The sequence below is a fragment of the Hylobates moloch genome, unplaced genomic scaffold (assembly GCF_009828535.3).
Source record: "Hylobates moloch isolate HMO894 unplaced genomic scaffold, HMol_V3 SCAFFOLD_10, whole genome shotgun sequence".
Classification (NCBI taxonomy): Eukaryota; Metazoa; Chordata; class Mammalia; order Primates; family Hylobatidae; genus Hylobates; species Hylobates moloch.
In genome coordinates, this window is record NW_026652285.1 from 100343508 (window position 1) to 100366308 (window position 22801).

The 22801-nt window shown below is 53.7% G+C and overlaps 2 protein-coding genes across 9 annotated transcripts in view; one reads left to right on the forward strand and one right to left on the reverse strand.

Annotated features, from left to right (window-relative positions):
- Positions 1 to 1215: 1215 nt before the first annotated feature.
- BBLN (bublin coiled coil protein) lies at positions 1216 to 5249 on the forward strand. The gene is made up of 2 exons (XM_032165242.2): positions 1216 to 1486; positions 4768 to 5249. The coding sequence occupies exons 1-2, from the start codon at positions 1408 to 1410 to the stop codon at positions 4938 to 4940; spliced, it is 252 nt and encodes an 83-aa protein (XP_032021133.1). The 5' UTR covers positions 1216 to 1407; the 3' UTR covers positions 4941 to 5249.
- A 2081-nt stretch (positions 5250 to 7330) lies between these two features.
- The window catches only part of CIZ1 (CDKN1A interacting zinc finger protein 1), a 37201-nt gene continuing 21730 nt past the window's right edge, over positions 7331 to 22801 (reverse strand). For 2 of the 8 annotated variants that reach the window (XM_032165259.2, XM_032165261.2), the window contains exons 6-17: positions 22468 to 22561; positions 22163 to 22271; positions 20477 to 21168; positions 20137 to 20258; positions 19334 to 19531; positions 18099 to 18223; positions 11354 to 11441; positions 10740 to 10853; positions 10373 to 10522; positions 8429 to 8498; positions 8093 to 8214; positions 7337 to 7737 (exon numbers count right to left, since the gene is read on the reverse strand). In XM_032165259.2, coding sequence (XP_032021150.1) covers positions 7528 to 7737; positions 8093 to 8214; positions 8429 to 8498; positions 10373 to 10522; positions 10740 to 10853; positions 11354 to 11441; positions 18099 to 18223; positions 19334 to 19531; positions 20137 to 20258; positions 20477 to 21168; positions 22163 to 22271; positions 22468 to 22561 — 2094 coding nt within the window. In that variant the 3' untranslated portion in view covers positions 7337 to 7527. Of the gene's footprint in view, positions 7738 to 8092; positions 8215 to 8428; positions 8499 to 10372; positions 10523 to 10739; positions 10854 to 11353; positions 11442 to 18098; positions 18224 to 19333; positions 19532 to 20136; positions 20259 to 20476; positions 21169 to 22162; positions 22272 to 22467; positions 22562 to 22801 lie in introns of all 8 variants that reach the window. The other 6 variants (XM_032165265.2, XM_032165267.2, XM_032165262.2 and 3 more) reach the window with 6 other exon arrangements.

The following is a 22801-nucleotide window of genomic DNA, read 5'->3' on the forward strand; positions in this document are numbered from 1 at the left end:
AGCTGGGACTACAGGCATGTACCACCACACCTGGCTAATTAAACATTTTATTTTTAATTAATTAATTAATTTATTATTATTATTTTTAAAGACAGGGTCTCACTCTTGCCCAGGCTGTAGTGCAGTGGTGCAGTCATAGCTCACTACAGCCTCGAACTCCTGGGCCCAAGTGATCCTCCTGCCTTAGCCTCCCAAGCAGCTGCGACTAAGGTGCATGCCACCAGGTCTAGCTAGTTTTTTTTGTACTTTCTGTAGAGACGGGGGTGGGGGGAGCTGAGTGGGCCGGGGTGGGAGTGGGGTGTCTCACTATTTTTCCCAGGCTGGTCTCCAACTCCTAGGCTCAAGCAATCCTCCCACCTCGGCCTCCCGTAGCGCTGGGATTACAGGTGGGAGCCACCCCTCCTAGCTAATGTTCCTGTTTCTCTTGTCTAGAGCTGGAGTCCAGCCTGATTCCCACCCACAGGTTGTAACCAATGAGCCCTAAGAGAAGCGCTGAAGACCAGGAAGGGCCAGATCCAGGGGTAGGGGTGTTGGGTCCTCTTCAATGGGGTGCAGGCAGAGAGGCGAGGAGGAAGGAGACCCTTCGTGACTCTCAGCGAGGCTGTGAAGAGGTATATCCGGAAGCCACAAGAGGTGTGGAAACCCCGTTTCCAAGGCTGGGCCCAGTAGCTCGTGCCTGTAATCCCAGCATTTTGGGAGGCTGAGGCGGGTGGATGGCTCGAGCTCAGGAGTTCGAGAGCAGCTTGGGCAACATGGCGAAACCTCCCGTCTCCAAAAAATACAATAGCCAGCCTGTAGTCCCAGCTACTCTGGAGGCTGAAGTGGGAGGATCGCTTCAGGCTGGGAGGCGGAGGTTGCAGTGGGCCGAGATCACCCCACTGCATTCCAGCCTGGAAGACAGGGCCAGACCCTAATCTCAAAAAATATCAAGGAAATCCCGTTTTCGATTTCGCCCACGCGGAGGGGCCGAAGCAGCAGATGGGCTTGGACGGTCTCCCGCCCCTCCTCCTGGACCTCCCTACTTCTGGGCTTTTCCAGGGGCAGCCCCGTGGCGGCCCCGCCCAGCGCCCGGGAGAGGGCCGAGGCCGGCGGCGGAATGGGCGGAGTTCGACTGTGAGGGAGGTGGAGACGGGAGTCCGGCGGTGGGGGCGGAGTCTGGAGGTGGGGCGGGGCCAGAACGGGACGGGGGCGGAGTTCCGGCTGGGGGCGGGGCGGGGCGGAGCGGGAGCTGCGGGATTCCGGCTTCAGGGGCGGGGCACCGGCCTCTGGGCGGAGATCTGCTGCCGCGTTCTACCCTTCCGGCCCGGTGTTCTATCCGCCGCCTCCACCTTCCATTCGGCGCCGGCTTTCGGCGCGACGGTCGCCGCGTTCCATCGTCGCGCGGCCCTTCGGGCGCCCGAGCCCGCAATGTCGGGCCCCAATGGAGACCTGGGGATGCCGGTGGAGGCGGGAGCGGAAGGCGAGGAGGACGGCTTCGGGGAAGCAGGTGACCCGAGGGGGCTGCTGGAGCAACCTTGCATTTTCAGGGCTGCCCTACCGGGAAGGGGAATCGGGATGGGGTCTCAGAAGGGAACAAAGAGCCCACCCCATTCCGTCCCGAGTGGATCCGGAGTTGTAGGTGCTGTCTCGGATGCAGCGCGAGCACCCGCGAGCCGGTCGCCAGCCTCGTGAGAGCTGCAGGTCACCAGTCCCGTTTTACAGATGGGGAAACTAAGGCAGCTTCGGGGACACTCGCCCTTGTGGGCCTTGCTCCACTACTTCCTTAAGTCCTGGGGGAGACCGAGGCACCTGAGGGAGGCAGGGTTGAGCTTAGCGGAGGGGCCGGGCCCGGGCGTGGAGTGGGGGGCGCGGGGGCGTCGCTCTGCGGATTCAGCATCCCTAGCCACCTGGCTTTGCTGGTGTAGCCTCGCGGCCTTGCCAAATGTAAGCAGCTTACAGAGCAGCCTTTTGCGTGCTTACGAGTGCAGGGGTGGGGTGTGGAGAGAGAACCATCAGCTCCCTTCTCACCTTCTTCAGCCTCAGTTTCCCCCTCTATAAAATAGGAATAACCATTAGTGTCTCCTGCACTGGGATGTGTCAGAATTAAATGCAAAAAAAAAAAAAAAAAAAAAAAGGAAAATCCTTAGCAGGTTCTAGCATGCAAGAGTTCAGTAAATAGTTATTGTCATTATTCTCTTTGGTATAGTAAAGATTGGCATGTTAACATACACTGAGGATTTAGTAAATGTGGTGTAAGTATGGCGCATGCTCTTTGTTTTGTTTGGGGTAACAGCTTTATTGAGCTATACAACTTACCCATTTAAACTGTACAGTTCAGTGGGCTTTTGTGTATTCCCAGGGTTGTGCATCCATCACCACAATAGTTTTAGGTAGCTCTGCATTGGGCAATGCTGTTGGGAGCATCAGGAAGAGCTTCCCAGGAGGCCACATTGAGTGGATGTTGGCAGACAGTACTTAGAACAGTGGGGAGGAGGGTGGTGTCCCAGGCAGAAGCAAAGGCTTGGAACTGGGAAGTACCCTTGACACAGATAAAGCCTGGCCTGGAGGCGTATGGGGCACCTGCCTCCCCAATTCCTCCTCCCAGCCTGTATGGACACAGAATTCGAAATATTGATAATAATGACCATCCACTAAGTACTTGCTGTGGCCAGATCCTGTTTTTTCTTTTGAGTCGGAGTCTTGCTCTGTTGCCCAGGCTGGAGTACAGTGGCGTAATCTTGGCTCACTGCAACCTCCGCCTTCCGGGTTCAAACGATTCTCATGCCTCAGCCTCCCGAGTAGTGGGGACTACAGGTGCCTGCCACCACGCCTGGCTAATTTTTATACATTTTTAGTAGAGAGTGTTTCACCATGTTGGCCAGGCTGGTCTAGAACTCCTGACCTCAGGTGATCCACCCGCCTTGGCTTCCCAAAGTACTGGGATTACAGGCGTGAGCCACTACGCCGGCCACTGTCTGAACTCTTGATATGTTTGAATCCTCACAACCACCCAGTTATTTTCCCTTTTTTCCAGAAAGGTACAACTTGCTGGGGTAAAGCAGAGCTGGAATTCAAACCCAAGTGCCCCTGACCCCCAAGTTCAATCCTGAGTTTTGGCTGTTACCAACCTGGAGGACCCTGGGCAGGCTCCTTCCTTCTGAGGCCTCGGTTTCCGTAGCTATATACCATGAGGGGGTTGGACTTTAAGATGCAGCCGATTTCCCAGGACTCTGTCGTCTGTGAGGGTGGCTGACTCTAGGCAACGGGTGCCCTTTCCCAGAACACAGGCACATGTGCACCCATAACCCAGATACGCTCCTCCAGCTCCTCCACCGGCTGCTTCCCCCTTGGTCTCAAGCTGGCAGCCGAGTGTATCTGAGTCATGGGCTGGCTCAGAACTGGGTCCCGCAGTGGGCACAGGCCCAGACCTTAAGTCCTCAGGGACACTGTGTTGCTGAGCAAGGCAGCTCTGGAGTGGCCGTGGAGGCGTGGAGGGGAGGGAGTGATGGTTTCTTTTTTTTTTTTTTTTTTTTTTTGAGACGGAGTCTCGCTCTGTCGCCCAGGCTGGAGTGCAGTGGCGCAATCTCGGCTCACTGCAAGCTCCGCCTCCCGGGTTCACGCCATTCTCCTGCCTCAGCCTCTCTGAGTAGCTGGGACTACAGGCGCCCGCCACCACGCCTGGCTAATTTTTTTGTATTTTTAGTAGAGACGGGGTTTCACCGTGGTCTCGATCTCCTGACCTCGTGATCCGCCCGCCTCGGCCTCCCAAAGTGCTGGGATTACAAGCGTGAGCCACCACGCTCGGCGGGAGTGATGGTTTCTAGTGGAGACCAGGGAAGACTTCTTGGAGGAGGCATTTTGAGCTGGTCCTTGAAGGGCTGTTGTGGTTGAGGCATTCTAGGTTGCAGGGATAGTTGAGCAATGGCGGAGAGGCTGGAAAGTCAGAGGCTTCATTCATTCACTCACTCAGTCATTCAACAAATGCTTATCGCAAAACTGTGAGGGCACCAGGGAGCCAGCAGCGAACACAAGACCGTTCACCTTTCATGGGGAAACAGAACAGCACTCAGATAAGCACAGCAGTCAATCCTGGAGAGAGGGTCGTGGAGGGCTGAGGAGGGCTATGGGCTCAGCATAGAGGCCTGATCCAGTCTGGGGCATTGGGTGGGCTCCCGGTGGTGACATCCATACTGAGACTTGAAGGATGAGTGGGACTCATCCAGGAGGAGAAGAGGGAAGGAAGATGGGAGGACCCAGCACATTCCAGGCAGAGACAGCAGCATGTTCAAAGGGCCTGAGGTAGGTAAAGGCAGGTGTGAGAGAGGAAAGGAAGAGGCAGGGAGGCAGGGCTAGCTAGGAGGCAGGGGCTGGAGACTCCACTGGGTGTTTTATCCTGAGGGAGCCACAGAAGGGCTAGAGAACAGGGCCCATCTGGGGACAGAGGCCTTGAATGCCCAACTCAGGAATGTGGGCTCTGGCCACTAAGCACCTGCTGCAGGAAGTGCAGAGACTTGGCACCTGGCAGGACTTCCCATGTAGGACACTGGCTCGCCACCCTGTGACCACCCTAACCCTAGAAAAAAGGATGCAGTACTAAGGTGTCATTCATTCAAAGCCATTCCTCTTTTGGTATCCACCCATTTTCCAGACGGTGACACTGAGGCTCAGGAAGCAGTAGGGACTTGCACAAAGCCCTTTGGGAAGCAGGCTGGGAAACGGTGGAGGGAGGGTGTCCATTAGCCCCAAGGAGACACAGGATCTGGGCTCTGTCTTTCGCCTTCCTCCCAGAATACGCTGCCATCAACTCCATGCTGGACCAGATCAACTCCTGTCTGGACCACCTGGAGGAGAAGAACGACCACCTCCACGCCCGCCTCCAGGAGCTGCTGGAGTCCAACCGGCAGACACGCCTGGAGTTCCAGCAGCAGCTCGGGGAGGCCCCCAGTGATGCCAGCCCCTAGGCTCCAAGAGCCCCCAACTGGGACCCAACCCTGCCTCCCTGGGCTAGGCTCTGGCCTGGGCACTCACCCCCTGGCTTAGACACCTTCTCAAGGGCTGGCCTTCAGGGCCCCCTGGTGGGTCTGCCTGCCTGGGCCACCCTTCCTGCCTGGGCCTCCCCTTGGCCTACCTGAGCCAGCCCCTACCGCCTGGCATGCCCTCCTGGGGCCAAGAGTGGGCCTGCAACCTACCCACTTGCCTGCCCACCCAACTCCTGGGCACTCCCCACTCTGCCCAGGCCTTGAGTGTCCACATTAAATGGGTCTCCCACACCGCTGTGCCTCTCTCCTCTGTATCCCAGGACGAGAACCCCAGCAGCTGCTGGAGGCGAACAGGACCGTCTAGGTGTTCAGGTGTTGATCACGTCCTGGCAGCTCAGAGGCCAGGTGGTGGGGCTGGGGTTCTTGGTCACCTGTACTTCCGGACACAGAATGTGCAGGTGAGGGCAGAGCTTCCTCCCTACCTGGTACATTCCTGGCCAGCAGCTGCTTCCTAGCCCAGAAGCCCGGTTGAGACTGTTGGACATGCTGTGTGACCTTATGTGATGCTCTCAGCCTCTCTGGGTACTAGGGCCTTTCACCAAGATAGCCAACATGCTAAGACATGCTATACATGCTATGCAGCCTCAGCATTGCCCTCCCACTCTTGGCCTATCTCCCTAATAACAGAGTTGGTCTGGTCGTTTATCTCTATGGGTCTTTCTAATGAGGAAATAGCAGAAGTAGAGGGTCAACTCAGCCCAGGCCCCATCCACCCATGATTCATCTTAGGGTCGCCTGACCAGGAGGGCGGGGGCCTACTAGTGAACCAAGAAGAGAACCAGAGGGCCTGAGCAGCAAGGACCCCACTCCTGCACTCCAAAGGGTGCAGCTGGAGAGACAGGCCAGCACGGGTCAGAGAGCTCAGGCCCAGGTCAAATCCCAACCACTTACCAACTGCGTGGCCTTCAGCAAGTCACTTGACCTTGCTAGGCCTCCAGCCAAAGGAACTTCCCCAGTTCTGATACGTTATTAAGAGGGAAACGGCCATGCACAGTGGCTCACACCTATAATCCCAGCAGTTTGGAATGCCACGGTGGGCGGATTGCTCAAGCCCAGGAATTTGAGACCAGCCTGGGCAACATGGCGAAACACCATCTCTGCCAAAAACATAAGAAAAATTACCCGGGCGTCATGGCACACGCCTGTGGTCCCAGCTACTTGGGAAGTTGAGGTGGGAGGATGGCTTAAGCCTGGGAGGCAGAGATTGCAGTGAGCCGAGATTGGCACCACTGTACTCCAGTTTGAGCAACAGAGCCAGACCCTGCCTCAAAAAAATAAAAATTAGCCATGTGCGGTGGCTCACGCCTGTAATCTCAGCACTTTGGGAGGCCAAGGCAGGCAGATCATTTAAGGTCAGGAGTTCAAGACCAGCCTCGCCAACATGGTGAAACCCTGTCTATACTAAAAATACAAAAAGTTGGGCATGGTGGCGTGTGCCTGTAATCCCAGCTACTCAGGAGGCTGAGGTAGGAGAATCACTTGAACCTGGGAGGTGGAGGTTTCAGTGAGCTGAGATCGGGTCATTGCACTCCACCCTGAGAGACACAGCGAGACTCCATCTCAAAAAATAAATAAAAATTAAAATTAATTTTTTTTTTTTGAGATGGAGTCACCTAGGCTGGAGTGCAATGGCATGATCTTGGCTCACTGCAACCTCTGCCTCCCAGGTTGAAGCGATTCTCCTGCCTCACTGTCTCAGCCTCCCGGGTAGCTGGGATTACAGGTGTGCGCCACCATGCCCGGCTAATTGTATTTTTAGTAGAGACGGGATTTCTCCATGTTAGCCAGGCTGATCTCAAACTCCTGACCTCAGGTGATCCGCCCACCTCAGCCTCCCAAAGTGCTGGGATTATAGGCATGAGCCAACACGCCTGGCTCAAAAATTAAATTTTTTTTTTGAGATGGAGTCTCACTCTTTTGCCCAAGCTGGAGTGCACAGGCATGATCTCGGCTCACTACAACCCCCACCTCCTGGGTTCAAGCAATTCTCCCTGCCTCAGCCTCCCGAGTAGCTGGGATTACAGGCGCCTGCCACAACACCCAGCTAATTTTTGTATTTTTTAGTGGAGACGGTTTCGCCATGTTGGCCAGGCCGGTTTTGAACTCCTGACCTCAGGTGATCCACCCGCCTCAGCCTCCCAAAGTGCTGGGATTACAGGTGTGAGCCACTGCGCCCGGCCTAAACATTTTTTTAAAAGAGGGAAACCGAAGTTCAGACAGGTGAAGTGCCTCGTGATCCAGAGTCCCTGGTTCCCAGGGAGCCTGTCTGGCCTTCTGGTTCTGCCACCACATGGCCCAGAGAGGCTGGGTGCTGGCTGAATGCTGGCTGGGGTGCTCCCCTTCCCCTATCCACCCAGACAGAAGTACTGGTGGGAACTGCACAGCCAAACTACCTTGTTTTATTGGATTTTGAGTAAAAACATGAACCATGTCAAAGTTTCCAGGCAGACTCCTAAAAAGCATTAGCAGATCTGGACCCAGGCAGGCCGGGGACAGGGAGGTCCCTCTATCAGGTTTTGAGGCGGGTTGAGCGCCGAGGTAGTGGGGGCTGGGAGGGCCGAGCCATCACCTTGCTGGGTGTTTTGTCCTGGGTGTTGGGCTGGGAGGGTGCGCGGCCGCTGGAGGTGAACAGGGCTGTCAAAGCGTTCCGGGCGTTGATTGCGCACCGGCGGCTCACAGGTCGGGCGGTGGGGCTGGGGTTCTTGGCCGCCTTGTATTTCTGGATACAGAAGGTGCAGGTAAGGTCAGGGTCTCCTCCCTACATGGTATGCTCCTGGCCAGCAGCTACTTCCCCAGCTCTGGCTGAGACAGTATTAGTGTGCTCTGTGACCCTGCGGGATGCACTCGGCCTCTCTGGGCCAAGGCTCTGGAGCTAACAGCCTGGCACTCAACATCCCCTTGAACAATAAGAGCCCAACCCCACCCCAGCTCTAATTCTCTCCCTGTTGGTGCAGGGGTTGGTGACTGGGGGTTGAGGCCCAGCACAAGACGGGGTGGCCACTAGCCACCCGGATCAGCTTGGATTAAGACTAAGTCTGTGGCCAGGGGAGGACAGGGCAGGATGTCCGGCTCACCTGCAGGTTCTCAAAGTGGCCCAGGGACTTGCAGTGGGAGAGCTGTGCCCCTGAGTTGCTGTGATAGAACTTGTGGCAGATGCGGCAGACGTAGCCCATCACGGGCACCAGGAAGTCCACACCTGTAGGACGGGACAGCAGGGTCTGCACTCACATCCCTGTACCAGCGAGGTGTCCCTCCCTCTCTAGGGGCCCGTGTGCTCCCTGACCCTCTAGGCAGGAGCAGAAGAGAAGGCTTCCCAGCTAGAATGCCAAGGCTGGGATATGGGAGGGTCATGTGGAGGCTGGGCCCAAGGGCCGAAGCTCCTGCAGGTGAGCTCAGAGCTGGGGCCTTACCATATGCAGTATTGGGGCTGTAGGTCTCCGAGCCCTTCCACTCCTCTCTGGATATATCTCTGGACCTCACCTGAAAACACGCAAGTGTGGGCCTTGGATCTGGCTTCCCCTTGACACCTCCCAGACACAGGTCAGGGGCCTAGAGACCACCAATGCCCTTGGACATACAGAATCCCCTTGATTTCCAGGAGGTAGTGGGTGGCGTTCTCTGAGCCTTTGCATGTGGTGATCCTGCCTCCCAGAGTGCTCTTCCCAATCTATACTTTCTAGACTCTGTTCAACTAGCCCCCTCCTCCAGGAAGCCCTCCTGCTCCTACAGGCACCATAATCCACACCAGGTGTGCCCAAGACATCATGTGTCATCTGACTGAATCCTCATAACAGCCCTCTATGGCTACACACATTTTACTAAGAAGAAACTGAGGCCCAGGGACATTAACTCACTTGTCTAGGGTTGCACAGCTGGTTTGTGGAGGAGCTGGGCAGGGAACCCTGTAGGTCTAAGCCATAGTTCACACTCAACCATGAGCCCCCTGCTAACTCCCTGAGGTCCTATCCAATACTGCGTGACCTTGGTCCTAGGGGGTGGGTTTCAAGGGATCAAAGACTCTGCATTTCACCTGCTGGATGTTAGATGAGGTCATCTGACACTGGCTGTGTCAGCCCTAGCAGGCCTAGCAGTGCCCTCCACCACTCGCCAGGCAAACAAATGTGGCTTCCAAGAAGGACAACCACCCCAGTTTGCTAAGCCCTTCCTAGGACCAAGCTGTGGGCCCTGGGCTTCCCTTATAGTCCAAGTTCAGATTGTTACTTCTGAGCAGAGGTGACTGAGGCTCAGAGAGGCCAAGTGGCTTGCCTGAGATGATGTAACTACTGAGCAACGAAGCTGGGCCTCATTCTACCCTGCCTAGGACTGCAGGCCACCCCCACAACGCTTCTTCCCCAGCCCCTCAATACCCCACTTTGGCTGCCAGAGGCTATGGGCAGCCCCAGTTGGCCCCTCACCACCCTGAACTATAACTGGGTCAGCCTTTGAGGGCAAGGACCAGGCCTTGGCCCTCATGGGTCCCTGCGTCCAGCACCAGGGCCTGACCTAGAACACACTCTGTGGAAACGTGTTAAACTGCAAAGAATCTGGCTGGGCATGGTGGCTCACGCCTGTAATCCCAGCACTTTGGGAGGCTGAGGTGGGTGGATCACCTGAGGTCAGGAGTTCGAGACCAGCCTGGCCAACACGGTGAAACCCTGTCTCTACTAAAAATACAAAAATTAGCCGGGCGTGGTGGCAGGCACCTGTGATCCCAGCTACTTGGGAGGCTGAGGCATGAGAATCGCATGAACTCAGGAGGTGGAGGTTTCAGTGAGCCGAGATCGCACCATTGCACTCTAGCCTGGGCGACAGAGCGAGACTCCGTCTCGAAAAAAAAAAAAAACTGCAAAGAATCCAAGCTCCTCCAGCTCCTCATTCATGGGAGACAGGGTAGCTGTGGCATTGGAAACGTGGACTCTGAAGTTTTACTTCCTGCCATCTAATCTGATGAGATTCAGCCAGGATAGTGCTTGGTACACACGCCTGGAACACACTAAGTGCTCAAAAAGACGTCTGCTGCTGTCAGTCTCACCATTATCATCACCATCATCTGACTTTTCCTTTGCACACTACATAGTTTCCCATCTCCGTGCCTTTACTGATGCTGTTCCGTTTCCCTTCCTCCACACAGGTCCAAATTTCAGTCAGGCTTTGCATATTTTAACTGCCACTCTCTAGTCATCATGCATAATTACATAGTCATGCAGAAGGCAGTTGACAGTAATAATCAGTTTTGGCAAGCATTAGTGCTCACAGATGCCAGCCCAGTGTCTGGCCTCCGGGAGGTGGGATGAGGTCTGTCCTGGGCTGGGAATCCAGCACCGAGCCCGCCTCCCACACCCTCCCCCCAGCACCTGCTTGCAGAGTTCCTCCTCAACCTCGATCTCTTCTTCATCCTCATCATCCTCTTCCTCTTCTTCATCACCCTCGAAGCAACCCACAGCATCCACTGTAATGAAGTGGTCCTCATCTTGGCCAGCAATCTCTTTCTCAAGCGACTTCAGCTGCCCAGGGAGTAGGCAAGGGGCTCAGGTCAGCTCTGAACAGCCAAGGGGCCATGCCCTACCCACGCCACTCCCCGCCCCCCCCCACCCCACAAGAGTCCCAATCCCTCCAGACCCGCTGTGAGTTTGGGCTGGGATAAACCTCAACTTGCTGCACGACCTTGGCCAAGGCTCTGTACCTCTCTGGGCCCATGTCCTCTGAGGGAGCTCAGGTTACCTCCTTGGCTTTGTCCTTATGCCCCTGGGACTTCACGTGCTCCACAAACTTGCGAGGGGTTTTGAAGTAGCGGTTGCAAACAGTGCAGAAGGGTCGCAAGGATTGTTTGGCAATCTGGAAAAAGGCAGGCCAACCAAGCAGTGTCCCCAGGTGCAAGCCCCCTGACTAGCACCCAGGCGGGGCCCAGCAACAGCTCACCTCCCCCGGGCAGGCCCACCATATCTGTAACAAGCCGGGCTGTGCTCCACCCCTGCACTGGAACATGGGCAAACACATCTCTTCGTGGTGTGGGTGGCTGAGAGATGGGATGACAGATGGCAACACAGAGACAGGACAGACACAGAGAGAAGACGAGAGAGAGGGCAGCTGCCCAAATAACCCCTGTGAGCCCCATGGCTGAATGGCAGGTGAGATGGGGCCTGGCCTACACTGGACAGATGGGGAACCTGAAGCCCGAAGAAGAAACAAGACTGACTCATCCAGAAACTGCATTGTGGGTTATGGGTGTGCAGGGGCAAAGAGGAACGTTTACTTTCCAACTGGGGCTCTGTGTTGCCTGGCCTCCACTTGGAGACGGCAGTGCGGGTGCCTCTGCAGCGTGCAGGCCCTCCTACCTTGTGGTCCTGTGTCCTGCGGTGTTGGATCAGGTCCCCCATGTAGTAGAGTTGGCAGGTGTTGCACCAGCGCCTTGGTGGAGGCTCCCTGAATGACAACAGTCAAAGCAAGTACAATGTGATGCCAGAAAGACAGCAGCTATCCGAGAGTGCTCCATAAGTATAATCCATTCCAGTAGCAATTCCCACAGGATCTCTTAGGGAAGCTTAACAAAATGGTTCTGAAGTTCATCTGAATGAGTACTTAAGCAGAAATAACCCAGGAAACTTTAGGGGGAAGGGGAAATGCAGCACTGGGGATACCAACCTTTAAAATGAAAACCACAAGCTACAATAGATAAAACTGTGTAGTATCATGTACATCCTGACAGTGTATCAGTGGGAAAGAATGGAAAGTCCTAAACAGGTTCAAATATTGGTAACACAGCTTCGCCAGCCTGGGCAACATGGGGAGACCCCATCTCTAGCAAAAATACAAAAAATTAGCCAGGCATGGTGGCTCATGCACCTGTGGTCCCAGATACTCAGGAGGCTGGGGTGGGAGGATCACTTGAGCCTGGGAGGCAGAAGTTGCAGTGAACCAAGATAGCGCCACTGCACCCCACCTGGGTGACAGAGTGAGACCCCTATCTCAAAAAAAAAGAATTCCGCTTCTGATAAATTGGTATTGAAAAGCATAGATTATACAACAAGTTATGTCAGAACAATTTGTTGTCTACTTGGAGAAGAAACGCCTTCTGCTTCCACCTTCTACCTTACTTGAAAATGAATTCTAACTGAACTACCAGAGATTTAGGCATAAAAATAAAAAACATATACTTTAAAAAGGGAGGCCAGGCCCAGTGGCTCACACCTGTAATCCCAGTCCTCAAGGCAGGAGGACTGCTTGAGCCCAGGAGTTTGAGACCAACTTGAGCAATACAGCAAGACCCCATCTCTACAAAACATAAAAAACATTAGCTGGGTTTGGTGGCACATGCCCGTAGTCCTAGCTGCTCAGAAGCTGAGGTGGGAAGATTGCTTGAGCCCAGGAGGTCGAGGCTGCAGTGAACCATGACTGTGCCACTGCACTCCAGTTGGGGCAACACAAGATGCTGTCTCAAAAATAAATAATAGGCCGGGCGCGGCGGCTCACGCTTGTAATCCCAGCACTTTGGGAGGCCAAGGCGGGCGGATCACGAGGTCAGGAGATCGAGACCACGGTGAAACCCCGTCTCTACTAAAAATACAAAAAAAAATTAGCCGGGCGTGGTGGCGGGCGCCTGTAGTCCCAGCTACTCAGAGAGGCTGAGGCAGAAGAATGGCATGAACCCGGGAGGCAGAGCTTGCAGTGAGCCGAGATCACGCCACTGCACTCCAGCCTGGGTGACAGAGCGAGACTCCGTCTCAAAAAAAAAAAAAAAAAAAAAATAAATAAATAAATAAATAAATAAAAAGGGGGCCAGGCGCAGTGGCTCATGCCTATAATCCCAGCACTTTGGGAGGCTGAGGCAGGAGGATCACTTGAGCCTAGAAGTCTAAGACCAGCCTAGGCAACATAGTGAGATCTTGTCTCTATATAAAATAAAATTAGCCAGGCATGGTGGTATGCACCTATAGTCCTAGTTACTTGGAAAGCTGAGGTGGGAGAATTCCTTGAGCCCAGGAGGTTAAGGTTGCAGTGAGCCAAGATCACCATTGCCCTCCAGCCTGGGTGACAGAGAGAGACCCGGTCTCAAAAAATAAAATAAAATAGGGCCGGGCGTGGTGACTCACGCCTGTAATCCCAGCACTTTGGGAGGCCAAGGCAGGCACATCACAAGGTCAAGAGTTCAAGACCAGCCTGACCAACATGGTGAAACCTCATCTCTACTAAGAATACAAAAAAAAAAAAATTAGCCGGGTGTGGTGGCACACACCTGTAATCCCAGCTACTTGGAAGGCTGAGGCAGGAGAATTGCTTGAACCCAGGAGGTGGAGGTTGCAATGAGCCAAGATCACACCACTGCACTCCAGCCTGGGCAAAAAAGCAAGACTCCATCTCAGAAAATAAATAAATAAATAAATAAATAAAATAATATTTATTTTACAAGGGGAGAGCAACTATTTAATCTTGGGTTGGGAAAGATCATTGCAACATATAACATCAAAGCCAGAAATCATAAAGGAAAAAACTGATAGATCCGATTGCATAAAAATTTTAAAACTTCTACATGTTGAAAGATATAAGAAAATTAAAAAGCAAACAAATGTCAATGATAAGGGCTGTGCTATCACTGGCCAGAGTGTATCCTTTATGTAGGCAGCTTCCTAAACCAAGGCTGGGGCATACCACTGGTTCACGCCTGTAATCCCAGCACTTTGGGAGGAGGGTTCCTTGAGCTCAGGAGTTTTGAGGCTGCATTGAGCTGTGATCATGCCACTACACTCCAGCCTGGGTGACAGAGTGAGACACTGTCTCAAAAAAAAAAAAAAAGAAAAAAGAAAAGCCAAATACATGTAAAACCCTGGCCAGGCACGGTGGCTCACTGAGGTCAGGAGTTCAAGACCAGTCTGACCAACATGGTGAAACCCTGTCTCTACTAAAAACACAAAAAAATCATCCGGGCGTTGTGGCAGGCACCTGTAATCCCTGGAGATTGTTGAATGGGAGGGATGTGAGCCAATGCCAGACATCCAGCCTGGGCAACAGAGCCAGACTCCATTTAAAAAAAAAAAAAAAAGTGTCTGAATCAGCGAAAATAAGGACTCTATAAAATATGCATATACACAATTTTTCTTTACTTTTTTTTTTTTTGAGTTCTTGTCAGGGGTGTCCTTGGCAATTCCTTCCTCCCGGGTTCACGCCATTCTCCTGCCTCAGCCTCTCCGAGTAGATGGGACTACAGGCACCCGCCACCACGCCCGGCTAATTTTTTGTATTTTTAGTAGAGATGGGGTTTCATCGTGGTCTCAATCTCCTGACCTCATGATCCGCCTGCCTCGGCCTCCCAAAGTGCTGGGATTACAAGCGTGAGCCACCGCGCCTGGCCGCAAATACACAATTTTTCATAAATTTTAGGGGACACATGTCCACTGAAGCCCTGTAAGAGTTCTGCTGGGGAGGGCTGCTTAGAGACAGAAAGTGTTTGTGTTGTCATGTAGCATGATTCCGATTTTTATTTTTAAAGATTGTATAAATCCAGAAAGGATCACAAGAAGAACTAGGTCAAAATGTAAACAGTGTTTATCTCTGGGTAATGGGAGTATGGGTGATTTTTATCTTCTCGTGTGTCTGTGTCCTTGTATTTTCAAAACGTTATATAATGAGCGAATTATTTTTATAATCAGCAAAAAAAATTTTTTTTTAGTCAAAAAAGGCACATCAGCCACACAGTGAGAGTACCAGATTTTAGATTTGAGGATTTAGGGACATTTACTGTCCTCAGTAAAATCTTCTTAGTACTGCTGGAAGCAACAAAATCAGACTTTAAAGCAGCTTGCTCCAGAGGGGAGCATTGCTGTGGAGTTTTCCTTTTAAACACAGTTTTGTAAAGTTTGAATTTTTTTTTTAAGAGATAGGGTCTCGCACTGTCATCTAGGCTGGAGTGCAGTGGCATGATCAAGGCTTACTACAGCCTCCACCTCCTGGGCTCAAGCAATCCTCCCACCTCAGCCTCCTAAGTAGCCGGGACTACAAGTGCATGCCACCAGGCCTGGCTAATTTTTTTTAGTTTACAGAGACACGGGTCTCATGATGGGCTGGTCTTGAACTCCTAAACTCAAGCAATCCCCCCACCTCAGCCTCCCAAAGTGCTGGGATTATAGGTGTGAGCCACCATGCCAGCCTGGCTCTATTTTGCAATGTGCATTTTAATCTCTGTGAGAGAAAAAACACGATAAATGAAGAAAGGGGGTGGGTAGAGAACATGGTCATCAAACAGACGGACACCTTGTGCCAGTGTCATGTCTGAGGCTGCCCAGAAATGGCCAACGCAGGCCGGGCATGGTGGCTTGCACCTGTAATCCCAGCACTTTGGGAGGCCAAGGCGGGTGGACCACGAAGTCAGCAGATCAAGACCATCCTGGCTAACACAGAGAAACCCTGTCTCTACTAAAAATACAAAAAATTAGCCGGGCCTGGGAGCAGGCGCCCGTAGTCCCAGCTACTCGGGAGGCTGAGGCAGGAGAATGGCATGAACCCGGAAGGTGGAGTTTGCAGTGAGCCGAGATTGCGCCATTGCACTCCAGCCTGGGCAACAGAGCGAGACTCCGTCTCAAAAAAAAAAAGAAGCCAAGGTTAGGGGATCACATGAGGCCAGGAGTTTGAGACCAGCCTGGGGCAACATGGTGAAACTCCATCTCTACTAAAAATACAAAAATTAGCCGGGCATGGTGGCGCATGCCTGTAATCCCAGCTACTCAGGAGGCTGAGGCAGGAGAATTGCTTGAACCTGGGGGTGGAGGTTGCAGTGAGCCGAGATCGCGCCACTGCACTCCAGCCTGGGTGACAGAGAGATTCCGTCTCAAAAACAACAATAAAAATTTAAAAAGTCCCTCCAGTCCCTACCTACGACCACCTCACCTTGGTCCCCAACACAAAGACATCAATACTGTCCTCCTGCATCAGTGGGGGTTCTTTGCGGTTGTAAGTGAAAAAAAATCTAATTTCTATAAGACAGAAATTAGCTTGAACAAAAAGGAACAATGTTTCTGGCTTAGGTAAGTGGGAAGGCAAGAGATACAGCTGGACCCAGGCGATACCATTTATTAGAGAGGCTCCATCTCTCACTACAGTGGGCACCAGGTACCCACAGCCCCAGCCTCCCTGCACAGTGACCTCCAAGGAAGGGCAGTCACCTGTGTCTGCGGTAGCAGAACAGTTTCTAGGGGAAATGCTGGTTAATCTGATTGTGGTCACGTGCACATTTCTGAGGCAATCCCCTGGCCCGGGATGGGGCGTTCTGACTGGCTAGGCCTAGGCAGGCCAGCTCTACCTAAACCACATGGAAATACATTTCCCCATGGAAGGCAGGGGGGTGTTCCCAGGAATGGGGCTGAAGGCTGGATCTCAATACCCTAGCTGGTGGGGGTGCCCCTCTCCTCCCTCCTCAAAGCCCACAGGGCAGGTGCTGTGAACTAAGCCCTTGCCTACCTTAGCTGTTTCTTTTTTTTTTTTTGAGACGGAGTCTCGCTCTGTCACCCAGGCTGGAGTGCAGTGGCGTGATCTCGTCTCACTGCAAGCTCCGCCTCCCCGCCACCATGCCCAGCTAATTTTGTATTTTTAGTGGGTGGGGGGGGTTCACCATGTTGGCCAGGCTGGTCTTGAACTCCTGACCTCAGGTGATCTGCCCATCTCAGCTTCCAGAGTGCTAGGATTACAGGCCTGAGCCACTGCACCTGACCATAATGTTCTTGATGGCCTCGGGGCCAAGTAGGATTCAAGAGAAGACTTCATGGAAAGATATCATTGGGAGAGGGTCTGATGAATCCCTGACACCTGCAGTTTGTTAACAGCTTGTGCTACGTATGCCCTTCTAGTTTTCTTCTGTGTCACAAGATCTATTTTTATACAAACAAGCTCATTCTGCAGATGCAATTTTGAATCCTGTTTTACTTTGACATTGCATCACCTTTCCACATTATTATAAATTCTCCAGTTATCCTATTTATTCATTGTTCCATGAGCTGGACGGGCTTTTTCATCATCTAACCAATCCCCTACTTTCGAGTATTTCAGATCATTTCCCGTTAGATTTTTTCACCATGATACTAATAGCAAAGAACGTCTTGGTGAGTCATCATTCTCCTGTGTTTATGATTATTTCACCCAAGTAGAAAACCACTCAAGGACACTCTTCTCAACGTGAGAAACAGCTAACAGAGACACAGGCTGCCTTTGCAGAGAGAGAGCTCCCTGTCACACAAGGCAGGCAAGCGGAGGCCAACCAAGAGCCCTTCCTGTCCCCTCAGCCCCACCTGGAAGCTTCAAATTGTGACCTCTGTAAAATCAGGACAGAGCCCGTGACCACTGACTCAAGGGACCGTCTAGCCTATGAAAGTGTTTGATTTGGTCTCTGTAGGGTTTGTTTTGTTTCAATTCTGAACTAGCTGTTAACATTCTGAAATTGGGAGATTTCACATACAAACCTGGATTTCTGGATTCTTCTTAAAACTAAGAGATCCGGAGCTGAGAAGCAGCTGTCTCCTGAGACAGAGCCTGTGTGCCCGCTGTGGCCCTAGCTAACATGGTCCTGCTGCTGAGATGACACGTCCCAGCCCTTGCATACCTCTACGACTGCCCACAGAGTCCTGAAAGCACCTCCGGCTGCCCGCCAGGCCTTCCCATCCCAGTCTAGTTCCAGACTCCAGGAGAGCTGAAGTTTCTGATTAAACAGGCTCCCATGACAATGAAAGGGGGAGACACAGGGAAACCCTAACCTCCAACCACAAAAGAACCTGATCCTCAGCCTTGTCACCCCACAGCGGGGTTAGCACACAAGCCACGGGGCAGGAGTCTGTGCCACAACCTGTCCTCTCCCACAGGGATGGTCATACTGTTCCTGCCTAGAGGGAACCTTAAGAGAATGTCATGAATTCCTGTACTATATCCCTCACCAAGTCATGTTACAGGCAGGGAAAACTGAGGTTCAAGGTCACACAGTTAACAGTGTGAGGAGGCCTGGCCAGGGGGGCAATGCTTAACCCAAAGGTAAACCCTGCAGATGGTAGATTCAGGCCCTGGCCGACGAGGTTGCAGCCCGAGCTTCCACGATCCCCCACTCACTCATCCGCTGTCTCCAGGATGTCCCGGGGCACGGGCAGCAGGGACAGGAGGCAGGCTTGGCTCATGTGCTGGACCTCCCCTAGCCGCTGCTGGTGCTGAGGCTCCGACATGTGGTCCTGGAACTCCTGCGGCAGGAGGGAAAGAGGGATGGGCCTGGGGCATGCGCCCAGAACAGTGGGCAAGACTGAGGCCTGGGGAGGCAGACCCCAGCCTCATCATTGTGAGCCCATTTCTCTCACCACACATCTCTCTCTTGTGTAGGCTAGAGCAGGCATGATAAACTGAGACACAGGGTACATGCCAGCCCGAGCCTCTGCCCCTCCCATAGAATGTGTGAGTGCCTCAAAGACAAGGAGCAGCCTGGTTAGCATCCAGGTCTCCAAGGCTCTGCCAGGTGAGGCACAGAGTAACACAGTTAACAGCACAAGAGTAGTAATAACACAAGTACAATGCGATCATGATTACTGCTACACTCACTTTGCGCCAGGCCTGCGCTCAGGACTCCAATGTCACATTGCTGAATCCCCAGAACCACCCAGTGAGGTGGATTCTAAACGTTTCTCTTTTTTTTGTTTTGTTTTGTTTTGAGAGAGTCTCGCTCTGTTACCCAGGCTGGAGTACAGTGGCATAATCTTGGCTCCCTGCAACCTCTGCCTCCTGGGTTCAAGCAATTCTCCTGCCTCAGCCTCCTGAGTAGCTGGGATTACAGACGCATGCTACCACATATTTTTAGTAGAGACGGGGTTTCACCATGTTGTTCAGGCTGGTCTCAAAACTCCTGACCTCGTGATCCGCCCACCTCGGCCTCCCAAAGTGCTGGGATTACAGGAGGGAGCCACCGTGCCCGACCCTAAACTTTCCTTTGTCTGATGCAAGAGGAAACAGGCATGGGGTGGAATTCGCTTTCCAAGGCCTCCCAGCTACTCAGAGCCCATATGAACCAGGTCTGACTGACTCTAAAAACCTGCTTGAGCCCAAGAGGTAGAGGCTGCAGTGAGCTGAGATCATGCCACTGCACTCCAACCTGGGAGACAGAGTAAGACCCTGTCTCAAAACAAAAAACAAAAAACAAAACCACCAAAACCTGCCTTCTTGGCTGGTCAGGAAATGTTTCCCAAGCAAATGCATGGCTGCTCGGGGCAGGGCCCAATGCAGCCTGAGGCAGCCTTGGGAGGGCAGGCTGGGCATTCCATGCAGGCCCCACCCCTCCCCACCCTTATCTCCTGTATCAGTACCTGCTGGCTGGAGCAGCTGGCCTTGCAGATGTAGCAGAAGAACTGGAGGGCCTGCTTAGAGGGAGTGCTGGTAGCCGCAGGGGTGGAGGAAGCAGAGTCACTGGGGCGGGGGACAGGTGTCAGGGGTACAGTGCTAAAGGCCCGGCTGTCACTGCTCTGCAGAATGGTGACCTTCAGGGAGCCCCCGGCACCCCATACCTGCATGGGGAGTAGGCACTGAGCTTCCACCAACTGTGTACTTACAGTGAGCCAGCCCAGCATTCAACATCTACCAACATTGTCTCATCAGATCGTCCTGATGATAGGGAAACTGAGGCTCTGAGCTGTTAGGTGACCACCCCAGCTTACATAGCTAGAAAGCACTGCAGTCAGGATGCGAACCCAGGTCAGCCTAAAGTACCACCCGTCCCACCCTTTGTATGACAGATGGGGAAACAGACTCAGAAGGGAAAGGGTTTGCCCACAGTTATGTAGAGCTGGGACCCAAACCCCACAGAGAGGCTTCCACTCTGTGCTCTCTCCACGAGAGCAACATTACCCATGCGAGGAGACTGGGGCTCTGGCTTGAGGACGGGCAAGCTGGAAGGGACGGATGTGAAGACAGCACAACAGCAAGAGGGTCCCATGCAGACCACTGCCAAGCCCAGCCTGGTCTGTCCACCCATCCTAGGCAGAGGGCTGTCATCCCATTTCATGGTGGGGGAAACACAAGGAGGCCCTGAGGTGGCCTGGGGCAGAAAGAGGCCATCCCACCCTGCTGGGCTCTGTGGCCCTCACACTGCCACATCAGGGCCTCTACCCACCCCTGGCATCTCTCTCGCTCTGTTTTCACATTCGCCCACATCTAGGCCACAGGCCGACTCCTTCTGAATCTCTTCCATGCTGACTTGGGTGCCCACAGGCTCCGGCAAGGTCTTTTCCATGCCTGAAATGACAGATGTGCTCTGTTTCCCAGAGTCCCCAGGCCCAAGAGCTGCCTTCTCTGTCCGCAACCAGAACCTTGAGGCTCCCAGCATGGATGGCCCTGGACCTGGGTTCCAGGCCTAGCCCTCAGCCCCAGGCAGCACCCAGTCAGGGGAGGAATGAAGGGTCTGGGCAGAGCTGTCCCATCACCAGACCAGCTGGGAGCCAGTGCTCACTTACCTCCACCGGCTTCTACTGCATCAGGTAGCATCTCCAGCCCGCAGACATGAACCACAACCGGTGTTTGCTCTGGAGCCAGTGACACCTGTGGCTGGGTCTGAGGCTGCTCATGGGTCTGCTCTGGTGGCTGTACTGACACCTGCACTGGAGGCTGCTCCTGTGGCTGGACCCTTGGCTGTGCTTGTGTGTGGACCTGTGGATACGTCTGTGTCTGGGCCTGCTTCTGCAGCTGCAGCTGCACCTGCCTTGGGGGCTGTGAATGTGCCTGGGGCTGCAGCCGCTTCAGCGGCTCTGCCTCCTGCTGCAGCTGCACCTGCCTTGGGGGCTGTGAATGTGCCTGTGGCTGTACCTGTGGCTGCACCTGCTTCTGTGGCTCTGCCTCCTGCTGCAGCTGTGGCTGCACCTGCTTCTGTTGCAGCACTAAGTGCTCTGGAGAGGTCTGTGTTTGTGCCTGCTTCTGCAGCTTTGGCTGCACCTGGGTGTTTGTCGGTGGTATCTTCGGCTGAGTCTGTGACTGCACCTGGGCCTGGACCTGTAGGATCCGTGGCTGGAATCGTGGCAGCACTTGGGCTTCCAGGGGCTCAGGCAGCAGGTCTGGTGTCTGTGTCTGTTTCGGTACTGTCATCCGGGCCTGTGGCTGGGCCTTCGCCTGTAGCTGCCCTGGAGGTTCCTTCTCTGTGGGCTCTTCTGAGCTAGGAAGGATCAAAAGAAAATCCCAGTCGTATCTTCAAAGAGGCCCCAGGGGCTCCCAAGGAAGGCCAAAACTAGGCCGAGCATGGTAGCTCGCATCTGTAAACCCAGTACTTCAGGAGGCTGAGGCAGGCGGATTATTTGAGGTCAGCAGTTCAAGACCAGCCTAGCCAATGTGGTGAAACCTGGGATTACAGGTGTGAGCCACCGCACCCAGCCCAAGACTGTTTCTTTTTGTTTTTGGTTTTTTGTTGTTTGTTTTTTTGAGATGCAGTTTTGCTCTTGTTGCCCAGGCTGGAGTGCAATGGCACGATCTTGGCTCACCGCAACCTCTGCCTCCCAGGTTCAAGCGATTCTCCTGCCTCAGCCTCCCGAGTAGCTGGCATTACAGACATGCGCCACCACGCCCAGCTAATTTTGTACTTTTAGTAGAGACTGGGTTTCTCCATGTTGGTCAGGCTGGTCTCAAACTCCCGACTTCAGGTGATCCGCCCACCTCAGCCTCCCAAAGCGCTGGGATTACAGGTGTGAGCCACCGCATGCAGCCCAAGACTCAGTTTCTAATGCTGGCTCTACCACTTACATGCTGGGGATTTGGGCAAACTCCTTTGGCTGTCTAGGCCTCAAATTCACCTAAATAAACCGGGGAGGATCGTTCTCACCTCCCACAACTTGCTGACATGTATCCAACTGGCTCTGTAAACGGCCTGCCCACTATGGTCCCAGATGAACGTCTTCACCCCTCCCACCCAGCCATCCAGCTTGGCCTCCAGGTGGCTCAGTCCCAAGGAAGACACCAGAGTCTGGCTGGGAGCTTCCCCAGGTCAGGTGCGGAAATAAGTAAGGCCTTCCTCCAAGTCAGAGGCCGAGGCCAAGGCCCTTTCCTTGCTCCAGCTCCACTGAAGGGTGCATCCCCTCTGCCATTGCCACCCCTGCCTTTGCAGGAATGAGAGCAGAGGGCACCCGGGCCCAGGTCAAGTTTTCAGCATCAGTTACCTCCTCAATCTCTTTGCTGGCAGCTCGGACACCTCACAAGGCTCAGGCTCAGGTGCTGGAATGCGTTTTTCCTTGGCGATGTCCTCTGGGCAGGGCGGTAAGTCTTGGTCTGGAATGGAAGCATGAGCGAGGGAACTCATGTTGGGAAGAGCAAGCATCTCTGACCTCCATGAGATGGGGCCTGGCCTCCCCGCCTACCCACCAAGAACCCTTGCCTCCCACAGCTGCCTCTATCACCTGCTGGCCCGCCCACTGGCCCCCCCAATTCATGTCCCTCTGAAGGGCCAGCAGCCTCCCTCCCTCACCTTCTGGTGTGTCCATCCGGGGCTCTGCGGCTTCCTCAGACCCCTCTGGGGGGTCTGACTTGTCTTCCACAGGCATTGTCTGAGAAGAAGAATCCTGCTTCCTTTCAGAAACTATGTTGACATCTGATACCCACCCCTATCAATACCCCCTTGCCCAAGGGCAGCTGCCCCCATCCTCCAGGGGATGATGGGGGCCTGAGGACCTCTGGTGGGCCTGGCCCCAGAGCTGCCAACTGGATGATCTTAGTAAAAATGTCCCAACAATGGTGTCTAGGGGATTCTACCTAGTTGTCTGTTAAATAAACCCAGGTTTGGAGGACACGAAGCCTTCTCC